The 26969-nt window shown below is 39.3% G+C and overlaps 2 protein-coding genes and 1 long non-coding RNA gene across 10 annotated transcripts in view; 1 reads left to right on the top strand and 2 right to left on the bottom strand.

Moving 5' to 3' along the window:
- Positions 1-9685: 9685 nt before the first annotated feature.
- On the top strand, positions 9686-12964 carry LOC122015793 (transcription factor PHYTOCHROME INTERACTING FACTOR-LIKE 13-like). The gene is made up of 9 exons (XM_042572829.1): positions 9686-9843; positions 10482-10600; positions 10693-11539; positions 11639-11737; positions 11806-11871; positions 11966-12031; positions 12116-12424; positions 12506-12632; positions 12707-12964. The coding sequence occupies exons 2-9, from the start codon at positions 10509-10511 to the stop codon at positions 12709-12711; spliced, it is 1611 nt and encodes a 536-aa protein (XP_042428763.1). The 5' UTR covers positions 9686-9843; positions 10482-10508; the 3' UTR covers positions 12712-12964.
- A 1477-nt stretch (positions 12965-14441) lies between these two features.
- On the bottom strand, positions 14442-25866 carry LOC122015798. Of its 8 annotated transcripts, XR_006120968.1 has the most exons (6): positions 25539-25866; positions 25322-25412; positions 23730-24581; positions 19386-19915; positions 15699-15771; positions 14442-14732 (listed from the first exon to the last, which is right to left on the bottom strand). It is a non-coding gene; the product is annotated as an uncharacterized LOC122015798 (long non-coding RNA). The 8 variants fall into 8 exon arrangements; XR_006120969.1 differs by having other exon boundaries at positions 23730-24060; positions 24150-25866; XR_006120967.1 differs by having other exon boundaries at positions 23730-24259; positions 24322-25866.
- An 809-nt stretch (positions 25867-26675) lies between these two features.
- Positions 26676-26969, bottom strand: part of LOC122015797 (patatin-like protein 3) — an 18510-nt gene continuing 18216 nt past the window's right edge. Inside the window, exon 4 of the mRNA XM_042572835.1 lies at positions 26676-26928. Coding sequence (XP_042428769.1) covers positions 26833-26928 — 96 coding nt within the window. The 3' untranslated portion in view covers positions 26676-26832. The remainder of the gene's footprint in view (positions 26929-26969) is intronic.

The raw sequence follows: 26969 nt of genomic DNA, 5'->3' as shown, positions 1-26969 counted from the left end.
CGATCCACTGATCGATTGGGACATCTGGATCGATCCACGGATCGATCCAGAGGCTCTCTGTTCGCTAGGAAAGGCTTGGATCGATCCACTGATCGATCCAGTACTTGGTTTTTGCCCAAAACCAAGTCCCAAGCCTACCAAACCAACACCCGGTCAACCTTGACCTGTTGGTACACCATGCCTAGCATCTGGTCACTCCTTTGACTTGCTAGGACTTCCCACCAAGTGTCTGGTCAATCCCTTTGACCCACTTGGACTTTTCTAGTCGTGCCAAGTATCCGGTCACTCCCTTGACCTACTTGGACTTCCACCAGATGTCTGGTCAACCTTGACCCATCTGGATTTCCTCATGCCAAGTATCCAGTCAATCCTTTGACCTACTTGGACTTCCCAACACCAGATGTCCGATCATCCTTGATCCATCTGAATTTTCCCTTGCCTGGCTTCACTCACCAGGACTTTCACCTAGTTTCACTCACTAGGGTTTTCCATCTGTCTAGCTTCACTCACTAGGACTTTCCATCTGCCTAGCTTCACTCACTAGGACTTCCACCTAGTTTCACTCACTAGGGTTTTCCATCTGCCTAGCTTCACTCACTAGGACTTTCCATCTGCCTAGCTTCACTCACTAGGACTTCCCAGTCAAGTATCCGGTCACTCCCTTGACCTACTTGACTCTTCTTCAATCAATATCTTATTGTCAAACATCTAAACTCAAACCAAGACTCAGCTTGGTCAACCAGGTCAACCTTGACCTGAGGGATGTTGCACCAACACTCGAGAGTCAAATTCTAGGGTTAGGGTTTGACTAGTTGACTGGGATAGGGCACAAAATGTCTCTATGCCCGTCGGTTGCGAAAATAATCATTTAGTACTGTAGGAATCAATTGTTACTATAGCAATCAATCATTACTGTAAAAGGTATTGTAGCAAGTGATTGTTACTACAGCAGTTGACTGGTATCGAGTCGTTGGCCTATAACAGTCAAATTTCACTTAAAATTAGTCGACTAGTGTCTTTACTAGTTGACTGGTGGTGGGAAATATAACTAGGTGTTTGCTCTTGAACTCTATTTAATAGAGCTCGGGGTGTTTGGTAAAGGTTGACGAAATAAAAATGGTTAACCTCTATTAGTAGTCTTCCAAGTGCCCTAGCATCCCAAGCGTGCTTGTGGGAGTTGTGGCGAGGTTTCTCCGCCCACAAGGAGCTACGTGAACTAGTCGGAGGTTTTCTGGGAAGTCATCAACCGACGGATTGGGATCATCCACCTTACACATAGCTATGGAGTAGGAGCCCTAATCCCCGAACCACATTAAACGCAACGTGTTAGAGGTTTAATTATCTTGTTTATTGCCTCTAGGTTTTAGCTTTCATCTTGTTAATTTGTTTTATATTTCCGCTGTGCACTAACAAGCGTAGGAAGTGAAGAAGTGGGTGATTGGCTATTCACCCCCTCTAGCCGAATGTCTAGGTCCCAACAACACCTTGACCTTGACTGTCATCTCATCTTAATCTTCACCTTGACTATCAACCCCACATTACCTTTGGAGTCACTCATAACATACCGTATCATAAGCTTCCCTTTCAAGTCTAGTCGAAGGAGGTTCATGACCGACTGATTAGACCCAAGTCCTTCTATTGTTTAATCACCCGATTTGCTAGCGACTCTAACCACTATCACTCAATGTTAACATTAACGTTATCTTTGGATGTCGCATGACTGACTTTATGTCAAGTTGGTGGTGAGTTCGAGTAATCAAAGATGTGGGATAAGTGTCAAGTGGCAATTCATGCGACGTGCTGAACGAGTGACGGTTTGTGAGGAATGTCGAGCGACGATATGCGAGTGTCGAACGAACGACGATTTGTGAGGAGTGTCAACGATTTGTAAGGAATGTAGAGAGAGTGGAGATTTATAAGTGTCGAGCGGGCGGTGATTTGTTGATGAGTGCCGATCGGCTGGGGATATGTATGTGCTGAGTGAGCGACATTTGATGATGAGTGTTGATCAACTGGGAGTCATGCCCATGTGAGTTGCTATTGGGAGCCATGCCCATGTAAGGTTGCTATTGGGGGCCTTGCCCAAGTGAGGTTCTAGGAACCATGCCCAAGTGAGAGTGCTAGGGCAGCCGATTGGATGGTCGTTGAGTACGTGAGTCATGCACACTTATAACTCATAATTGTGGTAAGAGTCTGGGATAACCTACAGGATAGTCATTGGGCGCATAAGTTATGCATGCTTATAATTTGCAGCTGAGGTGAGAGTCTGGGATATTTGATCGGATAGTTGTTGGGCGCATGAGCCATGCACACTTATAACTCACAGTTGTGGCGAGAGTCTTGGGATAGCCAATTGGATAGTCGTTGGGTGCATGAGTCATGCATGCTTATAACTCGCAGTTGAGGTGAGAGTCTGGGATAGCCGATCGGATAGTCGTGCGGTGCGTGAGCTATGCACGCTTATAACTCACAATTGTGGTGAGAGTCTGGGGATAGCCGACCAGATGGTCGTTGGGCGAGTGAGCTATGCACACTTATAACTAGCAGTTGAGGTGAGAGTATGAGACAACTGACCGAATGGTCGTTAGGAGTGTGAGTCATGCATGCTTATGACTTGTAGCTATGGTGAGAGTTTGGGACAGCCAACCGGATGGTTGTTGGATGCATGAGACATGCACACTTATAACTCACAGTTATTGCGAGAGTCTGGGGATAGCCGATCGGATAGTCGTTTCGCTCGTGAGCCATGTACACTTATGCGCAGCTGAGGCAAGATTCTAGGATAGCCGACCGGATGGTCCCTAGGTGCGTGAGCCATACATACTTATAATTCATAGCTGAGGCGAGAGTCTGGGATAGTCGACCGGATGGTCGTTGGATGCATGAGCGATACACCCTTATAACTCGCAATTAGAGCGAGAGTTTGGGATAGCCAACTGGATGATCGTTTGGCGCGTGAGCTATGGAAGCTTATAAATCGTAGCCGAGGCGAGAGTTTGGGATAGCTGACCGAATGGTCGTTGGGTGCGTGAGTCATGTAGGCTTATAACTCACAGCTGAGGCAAGTGTTTAGGATAGCCGACTGGATGGTCGCGTTGGGCATGTGACCCATAAATGCTTATAACTCGCAACTGAGGTGAGAGTCTGGGACAGCTAACCGAATAGTCATTGGACGCATGAGCTATGCACGCTTATAACTCATAGTTGAGGCAAGAGTCTAGGATTGAACATCAAAGATTAGTGGCACGACGTTGGAGGCACAGTGTATGACTCGAATGCCTTGGAGCTTGGAAGTACAATGTATGACCCGAATGCCTTGAAGCTTGGAGGCACGACATTGGAGGCACAGTGTATGATCCAAATGCCTTAGAGCTTGGAGGCAAGGTTTATGACTCGAATGCCTTTAATCTTAGAAGAATGGTGTTGGAGGCACAGTGTATGATCGAATACCTCAGAGCTTTGAGGCACGACGTTGGAGGCATGGTGTATAACCCAAATACCTTGAAGCTTGGAAGTACGGTGTATGACCCAAATGCCTTAAAGCTTGGAAGCATGATGTTAGAGGCATGATGTATGACCTGAATACCTTGGAGCTTGGAGGCATGGTGTTGGAGGCATAGTGTATGACCCGAATGCCTTAAAGCTTAAAGGCACGATGTTAGAGGCATAGTATATAACCCGAATGCATTGAAAAAAAGGTAGATCCACTACCTTAGCGACCCTCTTAGTATCGGCCCCACGGATATGGAGGGAGGTGCATATAGGTACATAGGCCATAGGCGCAGGTGGGGTAAATCCCAGGTCATCCGTTTTTGAGAATCGACCCCTAGCCATTACGCCATATTTACTATGCACCCACCGTCTGCGTTATGCCCTGGGGGCACATGAATGCCTTGAAGCTTGGAGATATGGTGTATGATCCGAATGCCTTTGAGCTTGAACTTTCTACTGTGCTAAAAATAGGAATATATTTAGAATTTTAAAGTACCAAATTCAAAATTTTAGACTTATCTGTCGAGTTGGTTTTAGCGGATAATCTCAAGTTGCTAAATAGGGATGAATGAGCCGCTTGGTATGGTTGAGCTGCCAATTGGAGCTACCGCTTGGATGGCCGATCGGAGCTGCTGATCAGAGAAAATGTTGGTCATTTGCAGCCGAGCTATTGATCAACTACTAATCTGGCCGCTATTAATCAAATTGAACATGAAATCTTTTACAAAAACTCGATTGGAATTGCCGAAAGGAATTTCTCAATTTAATTTGGCATTCGACTTTTCTTGTCAAGTAGGTTCTTCAAGTTCTACTTGAATCAGGCCATTTAGATGTTGCTCATTTTGACTTTTGCCACTTAGACTTACCTTGCCAGTCGGACATTGTCCATTTTGATATTTATCGATCGGCCTTTACTTGGAGATGTCAATCAGATGTTTAGTATGAGCGTCAACTAGGTTTTTCCCACTATGTTCTTGAAGGAGACTCTCGAGAAAGGAGCAAGGATGATTCTTTATTTACTTCTCTAACTCTGCTATTCTACGAAGCATCTTGGCATATTGATGACATTCCTTGGTAGCATGATGATGAGATTAATGGTAATTACAAAAATATCAGTGCTTTTCAGGAAGCGACCAGTCTGGTACGACAGTCAATTCTAGAAAGTATTCCACTTCGCGCACTGCTCTCTTCTCCCTTCTTGTTGGCTCAAGTGGGCGACTCAAATGGCAACCTGCCTCTCGTGAGGGAGGAGGGAGAGTCTTGCACTTTGTCTGAGTGATGATAAAAGTTGATGTATTACTTTCTTTTTTGACGGATTGAGCCTCCTCCACGTTGATATACTTGATCACCCTTCTTAATCAGGGATCGGAAGAAGTCCTCATCTGTGAGCCCTTGGGAAAAGCATTCATCAGAATCTCTGGAGCAGCCGAATGAACATCCATGGTCATTTGGTTGAATCGCTTGATGTAAACTCGCAAGGATTCCTTGGCTCCTTACTTGAGCGTGAATAGACTCAAGCTGGTTTTTTGATACCTCCTGCTGCTGGTGAAGTGGTGATGGAAGGCTTTCCTAAATTCTTGAAAACAAGTAATTGAAGGATCGAAAAAAATTTAGATATCTCTACAATGGTATAATATTATCCATTTTAGGCCTAAGCTCTCATGATTTTGCTCTTGGGATCTACCCAAAGGACCTCATACCAATAGAGATATCTTTCTCTTATAAACCCATGACCTTTTTCATATATTTTCAATGTGGGACTATATTTACAATCTTGCAACCCTAACAATCTCCCCCCCCCCCCAAACAAAGGACCACAGGATCCCCCCTCAAAGCTAAGGTCACTCTTGACTTGCTCAGGTCCTCCCCTCGAGTATCGGGTCACTCTTGACCTGCTCAGGGTCTCCCCTCAAGCATCAGGTCACTGACCTGCTCAAGGTCTCCTCTAGTTCGTTCAAGATTTCACCCACATGGTTGGATCTTGGATCATGACTTTAGCTCGTGCTTCTTTCGACGGTTAGTACGGTGAAGAGCGACCTCGCTCTAATACCAATTGAAGAATCGAAAAGAATTTAGATATCTCTACAATGCTATGATATTGTCCACTTTGAGTCTAAGTTCTCATAGTTTTGCTCTTGGGATTTGCCTGAAAGACCTCATACCAATAGAGATATCTTTTTTTTTATAAACTCATGATCTTTCCCATATATTTTCAATGTGAAACTATATTTGCAACCTTGTAACCCCAACAGTAATAGATCCGACCGACAGTCGATTGAACCATCTCTATGTCGAACTTGAGAGAGTAATCAAAAACACTCAACACTTTATTGTGTCTTTATACAGGTGCAGTAGAGCGGCATTCTCAAATCTTCAGATGTGATCTTTAGGATTAGTGTTGCCTCCATATTCCCCAATCAATAAAGGTCGGAAATGCTTAGGCAGCTTTTCATCCAGTACCTCTTGAGAGAAAGATACACTAGGTTGTTCAAGTGATTCTAGAGCGACAGGAGCTTTTCCTCTCTTTGGGTCCCTCGAGGGTGAATTTTCAACTAAAGAGGTTTGCGACCGCTAAATTTTAGAGCAGCCTTCCCTAGGTGCTCGAAAAAATGCTCAGGAAAACTCAAACAACTGCTTCTGCCTAGATGTTGTCTCTGACATAGGAAATTCCTCTACCGAGACTACAGGTGCCCGGGGCGGGTGAGAATCCATGGCCCATTCTTGGGATAATGCTTGTACCTTGGCAGTCATAAATAGCCCATACTCTTCCGAGGTCATGGCAATATTGATTTTACCTACCACGTCCATCCTTACGTTCCGAAATAGGTGAATGTGTTCTCACAGATGGTGTCAAATTTGATCCCCTTCGGAAGTTGAGTAGATGGGCGACCGACGAGGTGGCTAGAATGTTGACAAAGGAAAGACTTCAAACCGAGAGCTGTGGACCTAGAGCTAGGAGCTGCAGGCCAACGCACGCCATAGGCATAGCCAACGAAGACATTAGAGCAAGAACTAGGAAGGGGGTCCCTAACATAGATACTCTGACACTCAAGTTAGAACGGTAGCTGAGTGAAAATGAAGAAGAAAATGAATAGTAGAACAATAATGTGGATGCGTCTGCATGTGCGCGTACTTGTCCAACGGAAAAGACCCCTTTTTATACTGCCTCTCATAACCTTAGTAATAATAAGGCGTCAGAGAATGTCTGATGTCAGAATGTGTCAGATAATGGAGGATGTACGATAATCCTCTCCTAGGCAGAAAAAGGTTCCATTACATGTATATGCCAGAATGGTGGAATATTCCCTAGTGAGTAACTACTATTCTCTGACAAATAGTTACAATTATCTGACAATACTCTCTTAGAGGGAGTTCGATCAGTTTGGAGTCGACCGGGTTTAGGTACGGAGTCATGCCCTTGTGAGGTGGGGAGCTAAGCCCTGGAAACCTGAGCCCGACTGGCTATGGAGCTGATCAGATGTAGACTGAGAGTCATGTCCATGAGAAGTGGGGAGTTGAGCCCCGAAGGTCCGACTGGCTATGGGACTTACTGGATGTATGATGTGAGTCGTGCCCATGAGAAGTGGGGAGTTGAGCCTCGAAGATCCGACTGACTATGGAGCCGACTAGATGTATGCTAGGAGTCGTGCACATGAGAAATGGGGAGCTGAGCCTGGGAGGTTCTATCGGTACTAGAGTCGATCGGGCTAATGTTAGGAGCTATGCCCATGAAAAGTGGGGAGCTAAGCTCCGTTGAAAGTGGTCCGTTCGGATACATACACTTTGACTTTGACTACCGCCTCATCTTGACCTTGACTGTCACATCATCTTGACTATCACCCCATATTACTTTTGGGATCACTCACAATATGCCGTATCATAGGATGAGAATAAGAATATAGGAGAGACTTTGTAAGAAAGCATGAGGATGAGAGATACTCTATGAAATGGAATGTTTACTACTTATTATTATTCATTATAGAACGTCCTTATTTATACACTTAGATTCATGTTTCTACATCCTTCTATAATTAATACATCACATCATCAACACAAGACAATTTGATTTTGTTCTTTTCTATACCAATGATTCTTGTAGTTTCATTGAACTTAGTACAATAATTGAACTTTGCTTAGTTGACTTTGTTGCACGAAGAGTCACAAGAAGTCGAATTGATTTTGATAACTTTCTTGTATGGTTGATGAAGTCAAGTTGTTCTTGACATTGTTCTTGCATAGTTGAAGAAGTCAATTTATTTTTGGAATAAGCTTACATGCCAACAAAAATTACTCTTCACTTCTATTCTCACGGTGGAAATATGATCTTCATGTTTGACAGCTTTTGTATCATTCAGTAGATTGGAAACAGAAATAACAAGGAAATGCTGACCTTTTTGCAATAAAAATGACTTTCTGATAGTTCCTTGGATTAATTTCTGTAAAATGAGATGATAATTACATAAACTGCATTGATCACATTATTGTGTTCGGTGGGCATTCACATAAGTTGCTGCATCAGCCGGTTAAAACTGACTACAGTCATGGTTTCAGATTGTTGACACTCAATAAAATGATGCATCGCTTGTAAGGTAACCACACGCAAGTCCAACACTAGACAAGAACTTGAAATCTGGATTCATATAATCTTCTGTTAGTTCTATTATCTGACTAATATCATATTGATTCATCATATTTTCTGTCATCTGTTTGTTCTTTCTTTGACCTATAACTTGTGTTGCATTCTGCAGAACATTGAAATGCAAGTCCCTGAAGAAAAAGTTTAAACACGGAAGACAAGAGTTGAAGTCAGAGCATCCGAGACAAGAACTCAATGAAACAGTAGTTTGCACACTTTTACACTGGCACGTGGAACCTTTGTGCATCCAGCCAGCTTCATTGGTACTTGAAACCTTGCAACTTCCAGCCATGCAAGTGAACAGGAGCCACATGTCCCCTGCTTTCTTCTCCACCTTAATTTTGTCATCTCTAGGGGATAAGTGGGAGAGAGGGAAGGTGGTGAATCTTTTTCCTGGTCTAAAATACTTGAAGGTGATGATTGAATTAAATCACACAAGAATTGAAAATGAAACTGAAGACGGGAATATGAGAATTGAAACTACGTTTTGGTGAAAAAAACACACCACATCATAGCTCCAGTGTTTGTGGTAAACTGGTGATTTTGAAGAGAATGATACGAGTCAGATCAAGCTGTTTTCATTCCATATGGATAGTGAAATATATTACAGATGGTGTAATTTGTTCTAGGTATCTGTTACACTCAAGTTCCACATGATCATTAACAAGAGTAAGAGTAGGAGTTTGTCTGCACCTTTCAACTATATCAAATGAAGGTTGTGATGTAATTTTCATTTGGATCATTAGCTAAGATAAAATCATATGCCGCTTGATCAACATACACTAGTTTTTCAGAAAGATCAAAGTTTTGTGGCTAAGAGGGTCTGCATGAACTTCCATCAATCACAGATCAGTCACAAGAATGCCACTTGTGTTATTGATGTAGAACCAAAATTGAAAATGATGACTGTTCTTGGCTGGGAAAATTACAAAGTCTCTTGAAAGAATAATATTGTAGCATATATGAGAGGGTTCTGCAACTGTCCTCAATTTAATGATCCAATCCAACAAGAGAAGTCAACTTTGTGCTGCTTCTGCACTCAGACACTACCTTACCCAGAATGATTTTTTTTTTCCAATTTACTATTTCTTTCTAAAATATATTTTTTCAATTTCAATAGGAGTTTTTTTCTTGTTTGTTGAATTCAATGAGTTTTTTAAGTAGCAATTCTTCGTCCGTAAAAGACAATAGGCATGCCAGTTTAAGCAAAACTTTGTATATCTAATGACATTAAAAATGAAAAAAAAGACACATGAATCTACTGAAGTAACATGACTGAAATAATATACTTAGATTCGATAGATTGAAAGTGTGCAAATTTTATACTCGTGTGTTGGATTTGGGCGATGGGAGTTTGAGTTGAAGCATTCGAGATACCAAGCAAGGACAAAAGTACATACATAGTCAGAGGTTTAATAACAAGAGAATATCATAATACGTAAAAAAAAAAAAAAAGCTGGTAGCATCATAAATGGCATATTGTGATTGATAACGATGTCATGCGTCCTCCGCTTTGTCAATTTCCGAATCCGGCTGTGGGTAAAATTTAACAGAGGAGGTGTCAAATATGTGACAAAGCTCCCTCAATCCCTCTTTCAGCTCCTCTTCCTCAATCCTCATGGCCCCAGGTGCGCAGAAAGAGCAAGCTATTTTCCATTCACAAGCATAATCCAGCCTTTAATTTAAAGCTTGGTGAAGAATCCATATCGAGTTTGGTTTGCTTCTCCTCCTTTGCCGTGGTTGTTATTCTGATTTTTCTTCAAAAGCCTTTGTCCTTTTCTTTTTTGCCTCCCCTGATAATTGTCGATTCCTCCCAAGTTTATAGATTTTGATCAGTCGAGCTGTCTCATGTGGCTTTGGCATGTCTTCTTACTTGGAAAAGAAAGATTAGAGTTGCTTCTTCTTCTTCAACTTCCCCTTTTTTTTTCCTGTTATAAAATGTTCAAGTTTGACTTTTGATGGTCTACTAGGTTATCTAGATGTTGTCAATTCCTTCCTGTTGTCGTTCTAGTTCTAACTTGTGGGACACAAGCTCTTCTAGGATTGATTGTTTTCATTTCATAATTCAGTGCTATTAGATTTCACTGCAATCATTTGTTTTTGTTCCATGCTTTCTCTTGACCAGAAATTTAGGATCTTTTGCTTCTCTTTATGCTAATTGACAACTTTGGTTTCTCATGCCTGTTGATTAATTTTATTTTTTGTTGTGTATTTTGGCCACTCAGGAGATCTGTGATTTTCCCCTTTTTGCCTGTTCTAGTTTAGGTTAAAGAAACTTGAGCTATGGCCTCCTTGGAACCCTAGCTAGCTATATTTTGGTGCTCTTCATTTATTTTGGTTAGTTGGTTTTCAGTTCAGTGGAGAAGTTAATAGGCAAGCAATGAATCAATATGTTCCTGGTTGGACCGTGGCAGATGACTCTGGTTGTCTGACAGATCTTCTTCCCACGTCGAGTCAAAAGAAACCAATGGGGTAAGACTCTGCTCTCTCAATTCCCCACCCTAATTTTCAAATTCAGGTTTTAGTCCATGGATTTTCAATCTGATGTTCTTCCATTCTTGCAGGCCGGAGAATGAGCTTGTTGAGTTGTTGTGGAGAAATGGGCATGTTGTTATGCACAGCCAAACACACCGAAGGGCGCCTGCCTACAGTGAATTCAAACAGCCTCAGAGACATGAACAGTCCCTCGGCAACTCCAGCAACTTGATCCAAGAGCCTGAATCTGCGTCGTGGTTCCAGTACCCCTTTGACGACCCGTTTGAAAGGGAATTCTGCTCTGAGTTCTTCCCTGAAATTGTGACAACTGCCGAAACCGAGAAAATAAGCAAGGAGTTGATGGAGGAGGAGGAGGAGGAACACAGGTTCCTCAAATTCGGTTCCACCAATGATAGCAACAATGATTTTGCAGCATCTGATGCTAAGCAGACCACTCCTAGCTCTCAAGAACATGTCATGCCGCCTCCGAAGTCACATTGTTTGGGCTCTACACCTCAGTCTTCCTGCTTAGATAACGCAAGCCTTCCAAACTTTTCTCAATTGTCGAAGATGAAGGCCGATATAGGATCCTCAAGCTGTCGACTGGGACACAAAGGATCAGGAAGCAACTTGAAGGCGGGCGAGTCTTCGATGATGACTGTTGGATCAAGCAACTGCGGAAGCAATCAAGTCCAAGCCCAGACGGATCCAAGGAATACTTTAAGCAATGATGGAGCTGGAACTTGGGCAGGACTTAAAGAGGACACTGGAATGAGGTTGTTGTCGGACAGACTTCAATCGAAACCGCATGAGGCTGCTCTAACATCATCATCAGGTGGTTCTGGCTGTAGTTTTGGAAGAGCACAGAAAAACGCGAGTAACCAAAGCCACAAGAGGAAGGCCAGGGAGGTGGAAGATTCTGTGTGTCAAAGCGAGGTAACTTATTAATAAGGGAAATAGCTGCAAATTCTTTTGATTGCTTTTTCTTTATACTTTAATGGAGTTGGATGTTGTTGAAGCTTGTAAAACTTGCAGGACGCTGAGTATGAATCAATTGAGGAAAAGAAGCCAACTCAAAGACCGATGGCTAAACGCAGAAGTCGTGCTGCAGAAGTCCACAATCTCTCAGAGAGGGTAAGATGCTTTACTCAAGCATGTTGATTCTTGTTTATGTCCTTTAAAATTTTTGTTGAATTGTGTAGAAAAGAAGAGACAGGATTAATGAAAAAATGAAGGCCCTGCAGGAGCTCATACCTCATTGCAATAAGGTAAACCATTCACCTGAATTATCTTTTCCAGCATATCAAATAGATTGGGACAAGTTCACTGACTTAGCTTTACCATTATAATTCAAAATTTCAGACAGATAAAGCTTCGATGCTAGACGAAGCAATTGAATACCTGAAATCACTTCAACTGCAAGTTCAGGTTTGTAATTTGGTATCTTTTTTCATGCTTCGTTCCACATTATTACTTTCAATTGGTGCCAATCTTGTATTAACCGTGCATCAGATGGTGTGGATGGGGAGTGGCATGGCATCAATGATGTTTCCTGGAGTTCAACAATACATTTCAGGCATCGGAATGGGAATGGGAATGGGAATGGGTCACCCTCCCATTCCGACGCTTCCTACTGCAGTCCAATTGCCAAGAGTTCCATTAGTCAATCAAACAGTACCCCCAGCTTCCAGCTCAAATCAGAGCTCCATATTTCCCTCCCCAGCCTTGGGTGCAGTAAACTTTCCGAGCCAGATGCAGAATATTCATCTTCCTGAATCATATGCCAGATATCTTAGCATGCATATGATGCCACCACCTCAGGTTTGTAGTTTAACTAAATTCTTAAATTATCGATCAGTGTGGCTATCGCTCAAAGATGAACCAATGTGTCTGTAATTCTAGGCGGCAAACTATTGTACATATGGATCTCACTTGGTACAGATGAACAAGTCTGCAGCAGCACCTAATAGCAGTTCACCAGCCAGTGCTGGAGGAGCTCCTGGTGCAAGTATACGGAACAACAGATCTGGTAAGTTCGAAGCACTTCACTCATATCAGTCTGTGATGAAAGATGATATCCATTTTGTAAAAAATTTCGAATAGGTTGATGGCCAAACTTCACATCAGGAGCCTGCTGAAATTGTGCCAGAAGCCAGAAGCCAGGAGAAAGAAAGTTATTGATACCAAGTGTCTTCTGAAACCAGCATTTGTTATGTACACCATGAAAGATGAGAAGCTCAAGTCTCCAGTTGAACTAGAAAACTCGAGAAAATATAATGGCACTTGTTATTCTATTGTGTAGAAGATCCATATCACATATTTTTTATTTACCATGAAATAATAATGATGATCATTAGTCTACTTGATTGCTGAAAATGCTAATGCAACCATGTCTCTGTGCATCTTCCTTCCCAAAAAATATCCTCTAGCTCCAACACCACGAAAACAGTGACATCTTCTCGCGATGTTGCCTACCATCAGCTCATCCAAACTCAAGAAATCCAATAAGATAAAGGGGCAGAAAAAGGAGAAAGCATGATGCTCATGGGATCACGAAGTATGGAATTGGATGTGTATGCTTATCGTCCAGCTAAACCTATTGTTTTCGCAAGGAATAGGATGACTTTAGGGACCACTTGCTTTCTCGTGCATTTTTCTCAAAGTACTCATTTATGTTGAGTGGTGAGTTCCACCAGCAGTCTGAAGATGCCCTGGTTCTCATGTTCATGAGATAATAGTGGCACAAGCTGCCTCTTTCTGGGGCATCTCTACTCCCACCCACCCATGGCAGAGACAGATTATGCTGGCTTGGATGGAGCCACTAAGGAGAGGGGCATACATTACATCTTTAAGAATGTTATCATCATCTCTGTGAAACCATTTCCTAGGATCAACATGGAAAAGGTATGATCTCGCTTTTTTTTTTTTTTTTTTTTTTGATCTGTCTGCTGTCCAGTGACCTACTTGCAAGAATGGAAAAATCAGATGAAATCCCTATCTGCATTATTTAAACAGTACATTCAATATTTTGCATTATCTGTGAAATCTCACCTCATTGGCACTGATGTGAAATTGTTTGATGAGAGGACTAAACTCACATAAGCAATCAACAAGTATGGGGGAGATAATTGAGAGAATGTGGACTAAACTCACATAAGCAATCAACGAGTATGGGGGAGACGATTGAGAGAATGTTTTGGAGGTCCCACTGGGAATCACCACCGTTGTATACTTTAAGCTAAATCAGTGCACCCAATCCACAGAATGAGGCAGTGGACAGCTCCTTTTCCTCTTGTTTTCTTTCTCTTTTACTTGACGTCGCAAGCTTGCAGATGCTTCCTCCCTGGATAAAACTTGCCCAAAGTTCAATGTTCTGGCCGCATCCCTTAAGCTCGAATTGGCCTTCAGATTCTTGTTTCGTTTCTTCTTCCTCAATCCTCCTCGCTTCACGTCTCTTGTAGCTGTCTGTAGCTTTAGTCATCTGCATGCAACAGGGCTTAAAATATAATTATAACGACGCGGCAAACCTTCGTTGCCTCAGTCCTTAACTTAATCCTATGATTAGATTCTTCTGCGATTAAAATAACACAGGTGATTATATATATAGTAGTGCATGCATGATTAGCTCGCATTATCTTAAACCTGCAGTGATTAGAGTCGCTGTCAGTCGACATCCCTGAAGATTGGGATTAGATCCAATGCTTCAACTGATTTAATAGTTCGATGAGTACAATCTCCATTAGTGGTTGTCTTTCTTGCAAGAGCCGACATGAAGGGGCCACATTGCATTACCGTTCTATCCTGTCTCGCATATAAAATAATGATCATGACAGGCCAGTTTTGAAAAGGTGTAACTTGCATTTCAAATTGAAGTCGCTTACAGAAAAAAATAATTGCCACTACTGCACATGAAAATTCATTGCGTTTAATGATTCAAAAAAGAGAATATAAAATCATCTGTTGGGTCTCAAAAGTCAGACCGAGGCAGATCTTGAGCTGCTCCGGGACTTGAGATTGTGCCTCTCTCGCACAGACAAATTGGAAATCATTCCGAGTGTTGTGGCTTCCGGAGCAGAGTGGAGCAAGATGTCATGCAGAGCTGGTCATGAGTGGCTTATGGACCAAGTGCCTGGAACAATTAATTGAATCATAAATACTGTTTCAGTAATCACAGTGAGAAAGTAATTTGCAAGATGAAGTGAACAGTGTTCTTTGCTGAAAATATGGATGTATTATTGCAGAACATGCATGCCGACTAAAAGTATAACACTTGGTAATTTTTTTTAAAGAAGACTTTTTGATTTATTCTTTGTTGTTCAGCTAATTGCTCTCCTATATTTTGGCATCTCCAATACTACAAATGCAGATGGTCCCCCTGGCACATCACAGTGCAAGATAAAAAGTTGAAAGTCAATATCACTCTAAAACAATAACAAAAAAATATCAAGGTCAAAAGTAATATAATTCAGAAGTATGTTGTATTCTGACCAAACTATAACAGAGACAGTTTTATCTAGCGAGATTGGAACGAAAATTATTTGTTTCAGATTTTTTTTTTTAATCTGACTAAAGGTTTGTCAAGTTATGCTATGGTCCTATGGATCCAAAGGCAAGCCAACCATGGCCCAGAAAAGTATGTTGCATTGATTCATCCAAGCCACCCCGTGGCTTAATTATCAAACATCAGATAACACCCGCACCACTGAATCACCAAAGCTAATTGTAGTTTATGTGTAGCCCGATTCATTCATACGACGACAATTTATTTCATAAAATTACTAAATGAGCTTAAGCTATTAAATAAAATGGACTTTTTATTTCTCCTCTCAAATAGAGGGACAAAAAAAATATTTATACACATTATTCGCTCAAAGGAACAGAACTGTATAATGAACATTATATATCTAAAAGTTTGCAAATTAAGTTAAAGAGTAGATTAAGAATCTTTTTTGACCTAAAAAATTTATAGATTCTGACATTTGAATCTGTAAATTGGCAGATTGTGACCTAATACAGTAGAACGAACTCAAATCAAGTACAGGCATGCATGGGACCTAGAGAAGCTCTAAATTAATAGAGAAGCACGAGTTAAAACCTGAGAGAAGTTGCTTGGATCTTGGTTGGTAGATTCCCTGTTGAGCTGAGCTTGTACAAATGCATTTCCGTCCCTGAAAGACAGGGCCATAACATATTCACTTGGGACTATTAGAAAAGGATATTACAATAACAACCAAACCTTATTCCACTATGCGGGGTCAGTTATATGGATTCTTTTACGTCATTTGACTCTATCTCCTACTATATCATTATTTATATTTAAATAAATTTAATCTTGTTCTATTTTTACTAACAAAGTATTTTTTAGTCTTCCTCATTTAATATGTATATTTGTTATAGTTCATATCGCTTAACTGAAACATTTATTGGTCATACATATTTGTACCATCTTAAACATGTCCGTCAATAGATATAACCTCGATTTTCTCTTTAATATTTTCATTTTTTGTCTTATTCATCCTTATATGTCTGCACATCCACCTTAATATTCTCATCTCCGCAACTCTCATCTTCTGCTAATGTGCTCGCGTCATAGCCAATATCCAACTCCATATAACAAAACAGGTCTAATTGCCACTTTATAAAATTTTACTTTAAATCTTAGAGGTACTTTATGATTACAAAAAACACTTAACGCTCTCTTCTATTTTAACCATCTCACTTATATTCTATGTAAGACATCTCTCTTAAACCCTCCATCATTTTTAAAAAATGATCCTAAATACTTAAAACTCATATACGAGTTATCTCCTATCTTAATAACTATTTCATTATGTCTAATATTGTTAAACTTAAATTTTATATATTCCGTCTTTACTCTAGTAAGCCTAAAACTTTTCACTTCTAGCATTTCTCGTCAAAATTCGAGTTTAACAGTTACTACTTCACGTGTCTCATCTACCAAAATAATATCATCTACAAATAACATACAATGCGATACTGTATCTTGGATGTGTCCAATGAATTCATCATGATTAATGTAAAAAGATAGAGACTTAGAGTTAACCCTTGATGTAATCCTATCTTTATGAAAAATGTTTCGGTTAATCAGATCTTCACTTGTCATTACATTCTCGTACACATCCTTAATTAATTCAATATACACTATCCTTAATTCTCTATATAATTTCCAAAGCCAGCTAAAGTCGTTTCTAAGTCGGGTTGAAAAAAAGGTGAGGATTTCGTATTAGGTTATTGGCTAACATGAACTTTCAAACAAATATTAATGAATGGATTCATTAGAAAATTAAATAATATTAGAGGATAAAAATGCAGTGTAAAAAAATAAGCAGATGATAATGGAGTAGCAGAATAGGTAAATAACTAATTAAATAGATGAGAGGCGTCATAACAAGTGGATGCCTATCCAAGGCAGACGTTGGGATTTGAGAAAAATGGAGTTAAGTGAATTAATTCAAATAGATTGGTATACATGTAACTAATTAGCAGGACCCCTGCAGCGTAAATGAAAGAGAGAGCAGGGTAAAATGGAAATTAAATCATATAGAGGTAAAGTGATACAAAACATCCACACCTTGATAAAATAAAATAAAATGGTAGCCAAAAGCGAAGACTGTAATTTTCCCATTAGCTATTCATAGATGCAGGCAGATGGAAAGTTAGAGCAGAAGATATAAAATTTTAAGTTGCTTGGCCATTTGGATAATATAAAATAAAAGAAAGGTGTCTTTGGTGGGTTACAGTGAAATTCAACATTCATGCACGTGTCAGCATCAGTACTAAAAGCAATTGTTATTTTGAAGGATGTTTGTTATTGGGACTATTTTTTATAAGCTATAACATGATTAGTGAGAAAGGAACATACAGATAGATCACGTACATAGGACAATAGAATTTTTTTTAATACAATTAATCATTAGTATAAAATATGAAGTACGGCAATTTACTAAAGGGTATACGTAAATTTCTGAATTAATTAAAAGGTGTACATTGTTTTAGTATTTATGAAAAGATATAGTCAATTATGTGCTCTTCCCATTCTACTCCTCATGATAAATCTAACTCTCTTTTTTTTTTGCCTTCTTCTCTCCTATATATATGTAGCCTCTTTTACCTTACCTTACCTTTTCTCTCTCTTTTGTATACATAACGTGGATATGATATGCAAATCATATCATATCCACGACGCTTAGGATTTAGTTAATTTTTTCAATAATATTTTAACACCTCCGGAGAATCCGAAATAAACAATGGAGGACACCATTGGACTCCTTGCAACATCAGAAATCCACATGACCTGAAACTGCTACAATCTGAAATCTCTAGGTTGATTAGTAAATTTTGATCAAAATCCATTGATGGACCTAAATAGGTCCTATTGGATCTCCTGTAGATTTCTAAAATTACAAGAAGTCCAATAATGCCCTCCATTACTTATTTCCGCTTCTCCAAAGATGTTAAAATATTATCGGAAGAATCAGCTCAACGTGAGCCTGATATGGATCTGGGCCTAATATGATTACATATCATACCCACATTGGGTTGATTCTTCTGATAATATTTTACTACCTCCGGAGAAGACTAAATAAGCAATGGAGGGCATCGTTGGACTCCTTACAACCTAAGAAATCTACAAGACCTGAAATGGATCCAATCAGACCTGTCCAGGTCCGTGGATTTCGGTCAAAAATCATTGATCGACCTAGACCTCAGATTGTAATAATTTCAAGTCATGTGGATTTCTGAGATCGTAAGGAGTCGAATGATACCCTCCATTACTTATTTCGGCTTCTCTGGAGGTATTAAAATGTTATCGAAAAAATCAGCTAAGCCCTAAATGTCGTGGGCATGATAAAATTTGCATATCAGATCCACGTTATACATACATGCATGCAAAAGAAAGAAGAAAGACACGAGAGGTGAGGAAAGATAAGAGTGGTTGCATGTATAGGAGAAAGAAAAAAGAAGAGATAAAAAAACAAAAAAAAAATAGAAAGAGAAAAACTTAGATTTATCAGGAGGGGTAGAATGGAAAAAACATATAACTAAGTGTGTCATTTGATAAATACTAAAATAGTATGCACTTTTGATCAATTCAAAAATCTCCGTACGTCCTTTGTAAATTGTCATATGAAGTATGAAGCTCATGAAATATTGTCACCATGAGGTATGAGGTTCGAATTTCGACATAGCCGAAGTAAATATCTCTCTTATGTGCTAGTCACTATTCCAAAGACTAGTAGTCGCCCATGATTTACCTTCTCCGTATTAGCCCTGAGACAGGTTGACGAGGGAACTGGGGACGAACGTATTCATCTTTTGTCACCATGAAGCTCGAATAACTGTTGATTATTAATGAATTGATGGAGGCAGCTGATTATAGAATGATGCTTGAAGTGATTGGATCTTTTCTTCTATATTTTTTTCTCATTTTACTAATACATTGAGGGACATGTAAAATAGTCATTTCCACAATACACTGTAACAACGTGAGAAGTAGAAACACATTTTATTGTATCTACTATGGCCTCTAATAAGAAAATTACGTGGTACTCGTAATCCATGCAAACTCCTTTTTAAAAAAAATAATAATTGAAACTCATTTGCAAAACATCAACTGTAAATAAACAATACTCAAATAAGCAGCATTCCAATAAAACCAACAAATGTAGAGTTGAATAGAATTCAGTAGCATTTCCTCTAACCTCTTTTTTTAAAAAAAAAATCAAACAAACATATTTTATATATTTACGTTTCATCTTACCCACAAATGATCTGTAGCAATAGCTTGGTAACAGATGGTGGTTACCCCCACATGCTACTTTAATGGTATATATTGGAAGCTGCAATTTTGAATTCCATCGTTAATAAAGAATACAGGTAGCAGCATTGTATCCCAGACCAGCAAAATGCGCAACTTGATTGTTGGTGAATCAACAACAAAATTGCTTACTTGTAGAATAAAATAATAGCGGCAGCTCCTACAGAACATGATCCAACATACCGTTTATTGTAGTCAAAGTTTACAACTTTGCCACTTTCATCAACTGACATTGTTCTCAACAACCAGACATGTTTTGGGCTTGAAATGGAAACTAATACAAGAGTACACCATGTAATGATAAAACAATACTGCAATATAGTAACTCGGTTAACATCAAGAGAATTGGAGGAGGGAACATACAGCTCAACTTCATGGTGGCGCATATGCAGTTTAAGAGTACCATACTCTATTTAAATTTCTTGAGAAGAGCAAATGGTTTTTGAGTCTATAATCAAGCTCCAGTGGTAAAACTGCAAAACACAACTAACATAAGCAATTCACCAATGTAGCAGATGAGACAGGAAAGCTTAACTTTTGGACCCAAGCATTGTTGCATGTGTACGAGATCACCAAGGAAACTAGATATGCACACAACCAAAACAAGAGCTGGATAAGAAAACAACAAAAACCTATCCGTGATGAAAAATTACAATCAATTCTTTAAGAACTAAAAAAACTCAGTAATGCATCTTGCATCAACTAATCCTAGTCCTACACGAATATCTGATGGAAAATATTAACCATAGTTGTGCAGGAACACGTGTAACTATTTGACCAACAACTTCGAGATATCTGAAATAATAAAGCATTCAAAAATATTAAGAGAAGCAATAACTGAAATGAAACATTAAGATCTAGGATTTAGAAGCAAATGTAGAAAAAAGGCACACGCGCAGAGGCGTAGCTTTTCACAACTGACAACCGCGCTAACACCCTCGCTGGTCGGCGAAAATTGGGTCCCACCTCTTGTCCACTCGTAACGCCAATTGCGGAGGAGGGGCCCACGGAGAGGACAAAGATCTCGCAACTTTCCAAATTCTCTACATATCCTTAATTAGTTCAATATACACTATTCTTAATTCTCTATATAATTTCCAAAGTCAGCTAAAGTCGTTTCTAAGTCAGGTTGAAAAAATGTGAGGATTGCGTATTAGGTTACTGGCTAACATTGTGGCATAAGGCGAATACGCTCGTTCCCAACGCCCCCGCCAAGGTTACTGGCTAACATGAACTTTGAAACAAATGTTTAATGAAGGGATTCATTAGAAAATAATATTAGAGGATAAAAATGCAGTGTAAAAAAATAAGCAGATGATAATGGAGTAGCAGAATAGGTAAATAACTAATTAAATAGATGAGAGGTGTCATAACAAGTGGATGCCTATCCAAGGCAGACGTTGGGATTTGAGAAAAATGGAGTTAAGTGAATTAATTCAAACAGATTGGTATAAATGTAACTAATTAGCAGGACCCCTGCAGCGTAAATGAAAGAGAGAGCAGGGTAAAATGGAAATTAAATCATATAGAGGTAAAGTGATACAAAACATCCACACCTTGATAAAATAAAATAAAATGGTAACCAAAAGCGAAGACTGTAATTTTCCCATTAGCTATTCATAGATGCAGGCAGATGGAAAATTAATGAGCAGAAGATATAAAATTTTAAGTTGATTGGCCATTTGGATAATATAAAATAAAAGAAAGGTGTCTTTGGTGGGTTACAGTGAAATTCAACATTCATGCATGTGTCAGCATCAGTACTAAAAGCAATTGTTATTTTGAAGGATGTTTGTTATTGGGACTATTTTTTATAAGCTATAACATGATTAGTGAGAAAGGAACATACAGATAGATCACGTACATAGGACAATAGAATTTTTTTTAATACAATTAATCATTAGTATAAAATATGAAGTACGGCAATTTTCTAAGGGTATACGTAAATTTCTGAATTAACTAAAAGGTGTACGTTATTTTAGTATTTATGAAAAAATACACTCAATTATGTACTCTTTTCGTTCTACTCCTCATGATAAATCTAACTTTTTTTTTTTTTTTTTTGCCTTCTTCTCTCCTATATATATATATGTAGCCTCTTTTACCTTTCATTTTCTCTCTCTTTTGCATACATAACGCGGATCTGATATGTAAATCATATCATGTCCACGACGTTTAGGATTTAGTTAATTTTTTCAATAATATTTTAACACCTCCGGAGAATCCAAAATAAGCAATGGAGGACACCATTGGACTCCTTACTACATCAGAAATCCACATGACCTGAAACTGCTACAATCTAAAATCTCTAAGTTTACAATCTGAAATCTCTAAGTTGATTAGTGAATTTTGATCAAAATCTACTAATGGACATAAATAGGTCCTATTGGACCTCCTGTAGATTTCTAAAATTACAAGAAGTCCAACAATGTCCTCCATTACTTATTTCTGCTTCTCTAAAGATGTTAAAATATTATCGGAAGAATCAGCTCAACGTGAGCCTGATATGGATCTGAGCCTGATATGGATCTGAGCCTAATATGATTACATATCATACCCACATTGGGTTGATTCTTCTGATAATATTTTACTACCTCTGGAGAAGACTAAATAAGTAATGGAGGGCATCGTTGGACTCCTTACAACCTAAGAAATCTACAAGACCTGAAATGGATCCAATCAGATCTGTCCAAGTCCGTGAATTTTGGTCAAAAACCATTGATCGACCTAGACCTCAGATTGTAACAATTTCAAGTCATGTGGATTTCTGAGACCGTAAGGAGTCGAATGATACCCTCCATTACTTATTTCGGCTTCTCCAGAGGTATTAAAATGTTATCGAAAAAATCAGCTAAGTTCTAAACGTCGTGGGCATGATAAAATTTGCATATCAGACCCACGTTATACATACATACATGCAAAAGAAAGAGGAAAGACACGAGAGGTGAGGAAAAATAAGAGTGGTTGCATGTATAGGACAAAGAAAAAAGAAGAGAAAAAAAAAATAGAAAGAGAAAAACTTAGATTTATCAGGAGGGGTAGAATGGAAAAAACATATAACTAAGTGTGTCATTTGATAAATACTGAAATAGTATGCACTTTTGATCAATTCAAAAATCTCCGTTCGTCCTTTGTAAATTGTCATATAAAGTATGAAGCTCATGAGATGTTGTCACCATGAGGTATGGGGTTCAAATCTCGGCATAGCCGAGGTAAATACCTCCCTTATGTGTTAATCACTATTCCAAAGACTAGTAGTCGCACATGATTTACCTTCTCCGTATTAACCTGAGACGGATTGACGGAAGAACTGGAGACGAGCATATTCATCTTTTGCCACCATGAAGCTCGAATAACAGTTGATTTAGGGGTGTCAATTCGGGTGGGTCGGGTCGGGTTGGGTCGGGTTGAGCTTTTTTTTTTTTTTTTTAACCCAACCCGAACCCGACCCGAACCCGAGTTCAACCCAAAACACCTCAACCCGAACCCGAACCCGACCAACCCGATCAACCCGAACCCGACCCATATAACCCGAAAATCCGATTCAAAACGACTTTTTTGGGCTATTTTCCCTATAATTCTCCACTTTTATCTCAATACTCCATCATTATCATACAAATATGATATTAATATACATAAAAACATCAAAATTTTTAAAATAAAATTTGATTTAACCCCAAAAAGACCCACAAAACCCTATATTTAAGCCAACCCGGGTCAACCCGAACCCAACCCGACCCAACCCGAAATTTTTTAACCCTCCAACCCGAACCCGACCTGAACCCGAAAATGCCCAACCCGAACCTGATTTTTTTCGGGTCGACTCGGGTTGGGTCGTCGGGTCGGGTTCATTTTTGACACCCCTAGTTGATTATTATCGAATTGATGGAGGCAGCTGATTATAGAATGACGCTTGAAGTGATTGGAGCTTTTCTTCTATATTTGTTCTCATTTTACTAATACATTGAGGGGCATGTAAAATAGCCATTTCCACAATACACTGTAACAACGTGAGAAGTAGAAACACATTTTATTGTATCTACTATGGCCTCTAATAACAAAATTGCGTGGTACTCGTAATCCATGCAAACTCCTTTTTTAAAAAAAATAATAATTGAAACTCATTTGCAAATCATCGACTGTAAATAAACAATACTCAAATAAGCAGCATTCCAATAAAACCAACAAATGTAGAGTTGAATAGAATTCAGTAGCATTTCCTCTAACCTCTTGTTTTTTAAAAAAAAATCAAACAAACATATTTTATATATTTACGTTTCATCTTACCCACAAATGAACTGTAGCAATAGCTTGGTAACAGATGGTGGTTACCCCCACATGCTACTTTAATGGTATATATTGGAAGCTGCAATTTTGAATTCCATCGTTAATAAAGAATACAGGTAGCAGCATTGTATCCCAGACCAGCAAAATGCGCAACTTGATTGTTGGTGAATCAACAACAAAATTGCTTACTTGTAGAATAAAATAATAGCGGCAGCTCCTACAGAACATGATCCAACATACCGTTTATTGTAGTCAAAGTTTACAACTTTGCCACTTTCATCAACTGACATTGTTCTCAACAACCAGACATGTTTTGGGCTTGAAATGGAAACTAATACAAGAGTACACCATGTAATGATAAAACAATACTGCAATATAGTAACTCGGTTAACATCAAGAGAATTGGAGGAGGGAACATACAGCTCAACTTCATGGTGGCGCATATGCAGTTTAAGAGTACCATACTCTATTTAAATTTCTTGAGAAGAGCAAATGGTTTTTGAGTCTATAATCAAGCTCCAGTGGTAAAACTGCAAAACACAACTAACATAAGCAATTCACCAATGTAGCAGATGAGACAGGAAAGCTTAACTTTTGGACCCAAGCATTGTTGCATGTGTACGAGATCACCAAGGAAACTAGATATGCACACAACCAAAACAAGAGCTGGATAAGAAAACAACAAAAACCTATCCGTGATGAAAAATTACAATCAATTCTTTAAGAACTAAAAAAACTCAGTAATGCATCTTGCATCAACTAATCCTAGTCCTACACGAATATCTGATGGAAAATATTAACCATAGTTGTGCAGGAACACGTGTAACTATTTGACCAACAACTTCGAGATATCTGAAATAATAAAGCATTCAAAAATATTAAGAGAAGCAATAACTGAAATGAAACATTAAGATCTAGGATTTAGAAGCAAATGTAGACTAAATAACGCGCAACATTTATTGGTAATGAATACAACTTCATTAACACAAAGTTTACATAAAAACAAAGTAGAGCTGCCAAGATAAATTAGTTATTTGACAATGACTAGTGGAAAAAACGAATGACACCAGAAAGTTAGTCAATGCAAACCTTAGTAGAAATCTACAATATGAGCCAATTACAATCACTCATCAGGACTCTGTTGTCCCACCCTACTAGAACCCTCCAAGATCTTGGATCCTACATCTAACCTTGACATCCCTACTGCTACATGAATGATACTTATATCACCTGATAGAAGAAATGACAACATTGCACACCAATTATACATGGAAACTAGTCATCTTCCTTTGAGAAAAATTATTGGTAGAAGCAAATGGTCGTTTACAATTGAAAAATCTCTAAATGTTCTAGTGACAAATTTAAAGCTTGAGGGATGGCAAAAAGGTATGCGCCCATACATGATGCAAAATAAAAATCTTATTTTCCTAATTGTATAATGTACTTAATCTTCACATTCTTAAAGAAAATAGCTTTGAGAATATGTCTATATCCAAAAGTGTCTAATATAGGACAAAAAAGTAAGGGTCATAAATTAGTCTTTATAAACCTAAGAATACTTGACGTCTACTTGATAATTGAAGTCCAAAAACCTTTTTTTCTGCTCTTAGCTAATTAAGACTTCATCCGCCAGACTTGAGTTACTTCGAGACAACTCAGCAACGCGAGGACTTCTCACAAAACCTGATCAGCCAAATAGGTTATGATGACATATTACAATTTCCTAGATAATTATGTTCCAAAAGGCAAAATTGAGTTAAACCCTAAACATTAGAATGAATTGACAGTTCAAACAATAGCACCTGATACCTGCCTGCATCCCCTTTTAGAAAGTTGAGACACAATATTCTGCGAACCCCAATTTGTGGATCTCTAGCCCCTCTTTACCACTCTTTGATGTCCCTTTTTTCATCATAGTATTCATCAATGGCGTGCTGCTCACAGGCCAGGGCTCGACTCGACGCCGATGCGGCGGAGGGAGTGAACCTCCGGAACGACAAACCCATCGCCTTTCATTAGAAACCTTCCGTGGGAAGAAACCCAATGGCAAAACCTACCGCCGACGAGAGAGTTACTGGCGCGCGAGCACGAACCGAAAGCTTAGGAGTTAGTATAGGATCGCCTATCGCACTCCATCCACCAGGCAGCCACCAAGCGGGTCGAAATAGATCCGAACTTACGAAAGATCCAATCCGATAAGATATAGTTGGGTCGGACATGTGCTGCAGCCCACAATGAAATTGAGGCCCAAAAATCTCCCCGTCGCTCAATAAAATCTCAGGGCGGCAACCACGTGTTTGATTCTAATTGCATGGCGGTGTCGGTGACCCCACAAGATAATCATCCACTTTATTCATTGACCAAAAGCAATCTAACTAAACCTACTTGTTCCTTTACTCGATTCATTTGATGCATCCCCGTAGCCCGTAGGGTTAATTAATTGGATCGTCCCTGTTTTACTGAGAATTTAAGATCGCTGCAGTGATAATTGCCAGGTGATTTTTTGGGGGGATGAAAAATGAAGGATTATTAACCGAATTAATCATGATCATAATACTGATTACGACCTCTCGTTGCCCGAAAGTCGCGGAGCGGACAAAAGACGATCAAGAAAAAAGGCACACGCGCAGAGGCGTAGCTTTTCACAACTGACAACCGCGCTAACACCCTCGCTGGTCGGCGAAACTTGGGTCCCACCTCTTGTCCACTCGTACCGCCAATTGCGGAGGAGGGGCCCACGGAGAGGACAAAGATCTCGCAACTTTCCAAATTGGCATCGCCTTGCTACTGTCGCTGAGTTTAAGATACTGAATTATCTGAATAATGGAATAGTTGGTGTTTTTTTTTACTGAAGTTTTGTTCCGCTCAATATAGTTTTTGGAGAAAAAATTCGTCTTTTTTCTTTTTAATTTTACAATTTTCGATTCATCGAGGATGATCGTCGCATAAATTTTCAATATAAACACGTTCAGAATCCAACTAAATAGATGTACAAAGTCATTCACGTTCATCGGTTACACAGCCTTCGTCTCTTATTTTTTTCCTAAAAGATCTATGCGTTTTTTTTTTCTCTTTTTTTCCCCCATTTTTTGAGTAAAATTAATTAACACGATATGGATGTCCTCGCTGGTGCTACCTCCCTCGTGGCGGCGACGCCGGCGGTGGAGGAAGTCCTCGGCGTCGCCACCTGCTTCAGTACCACGTTGGGAATTTGGCTGTTGCCCCTCCGCTGGTCTTCCT

Source organism: Zingiber officinale, chromosome 8B, assembly GCF_018446385.1.
Source record: "Zingiber officinale cultivar Zhangliang chromosome 8B, Zo_v1.1, whole genome shotgun sequence".
Taxonomy (NCBI): Eukaryota; Viridiplantae; Streptophyta; class Magnoliopsida; order Zingiberales; family Zingiberaceae; genus Zingiber; species Zingiber officinale.
Note: the sequence above shows the minus strand (reverse complement) of the source record. Positions and strands in the feature narration are given on the sequence as shown.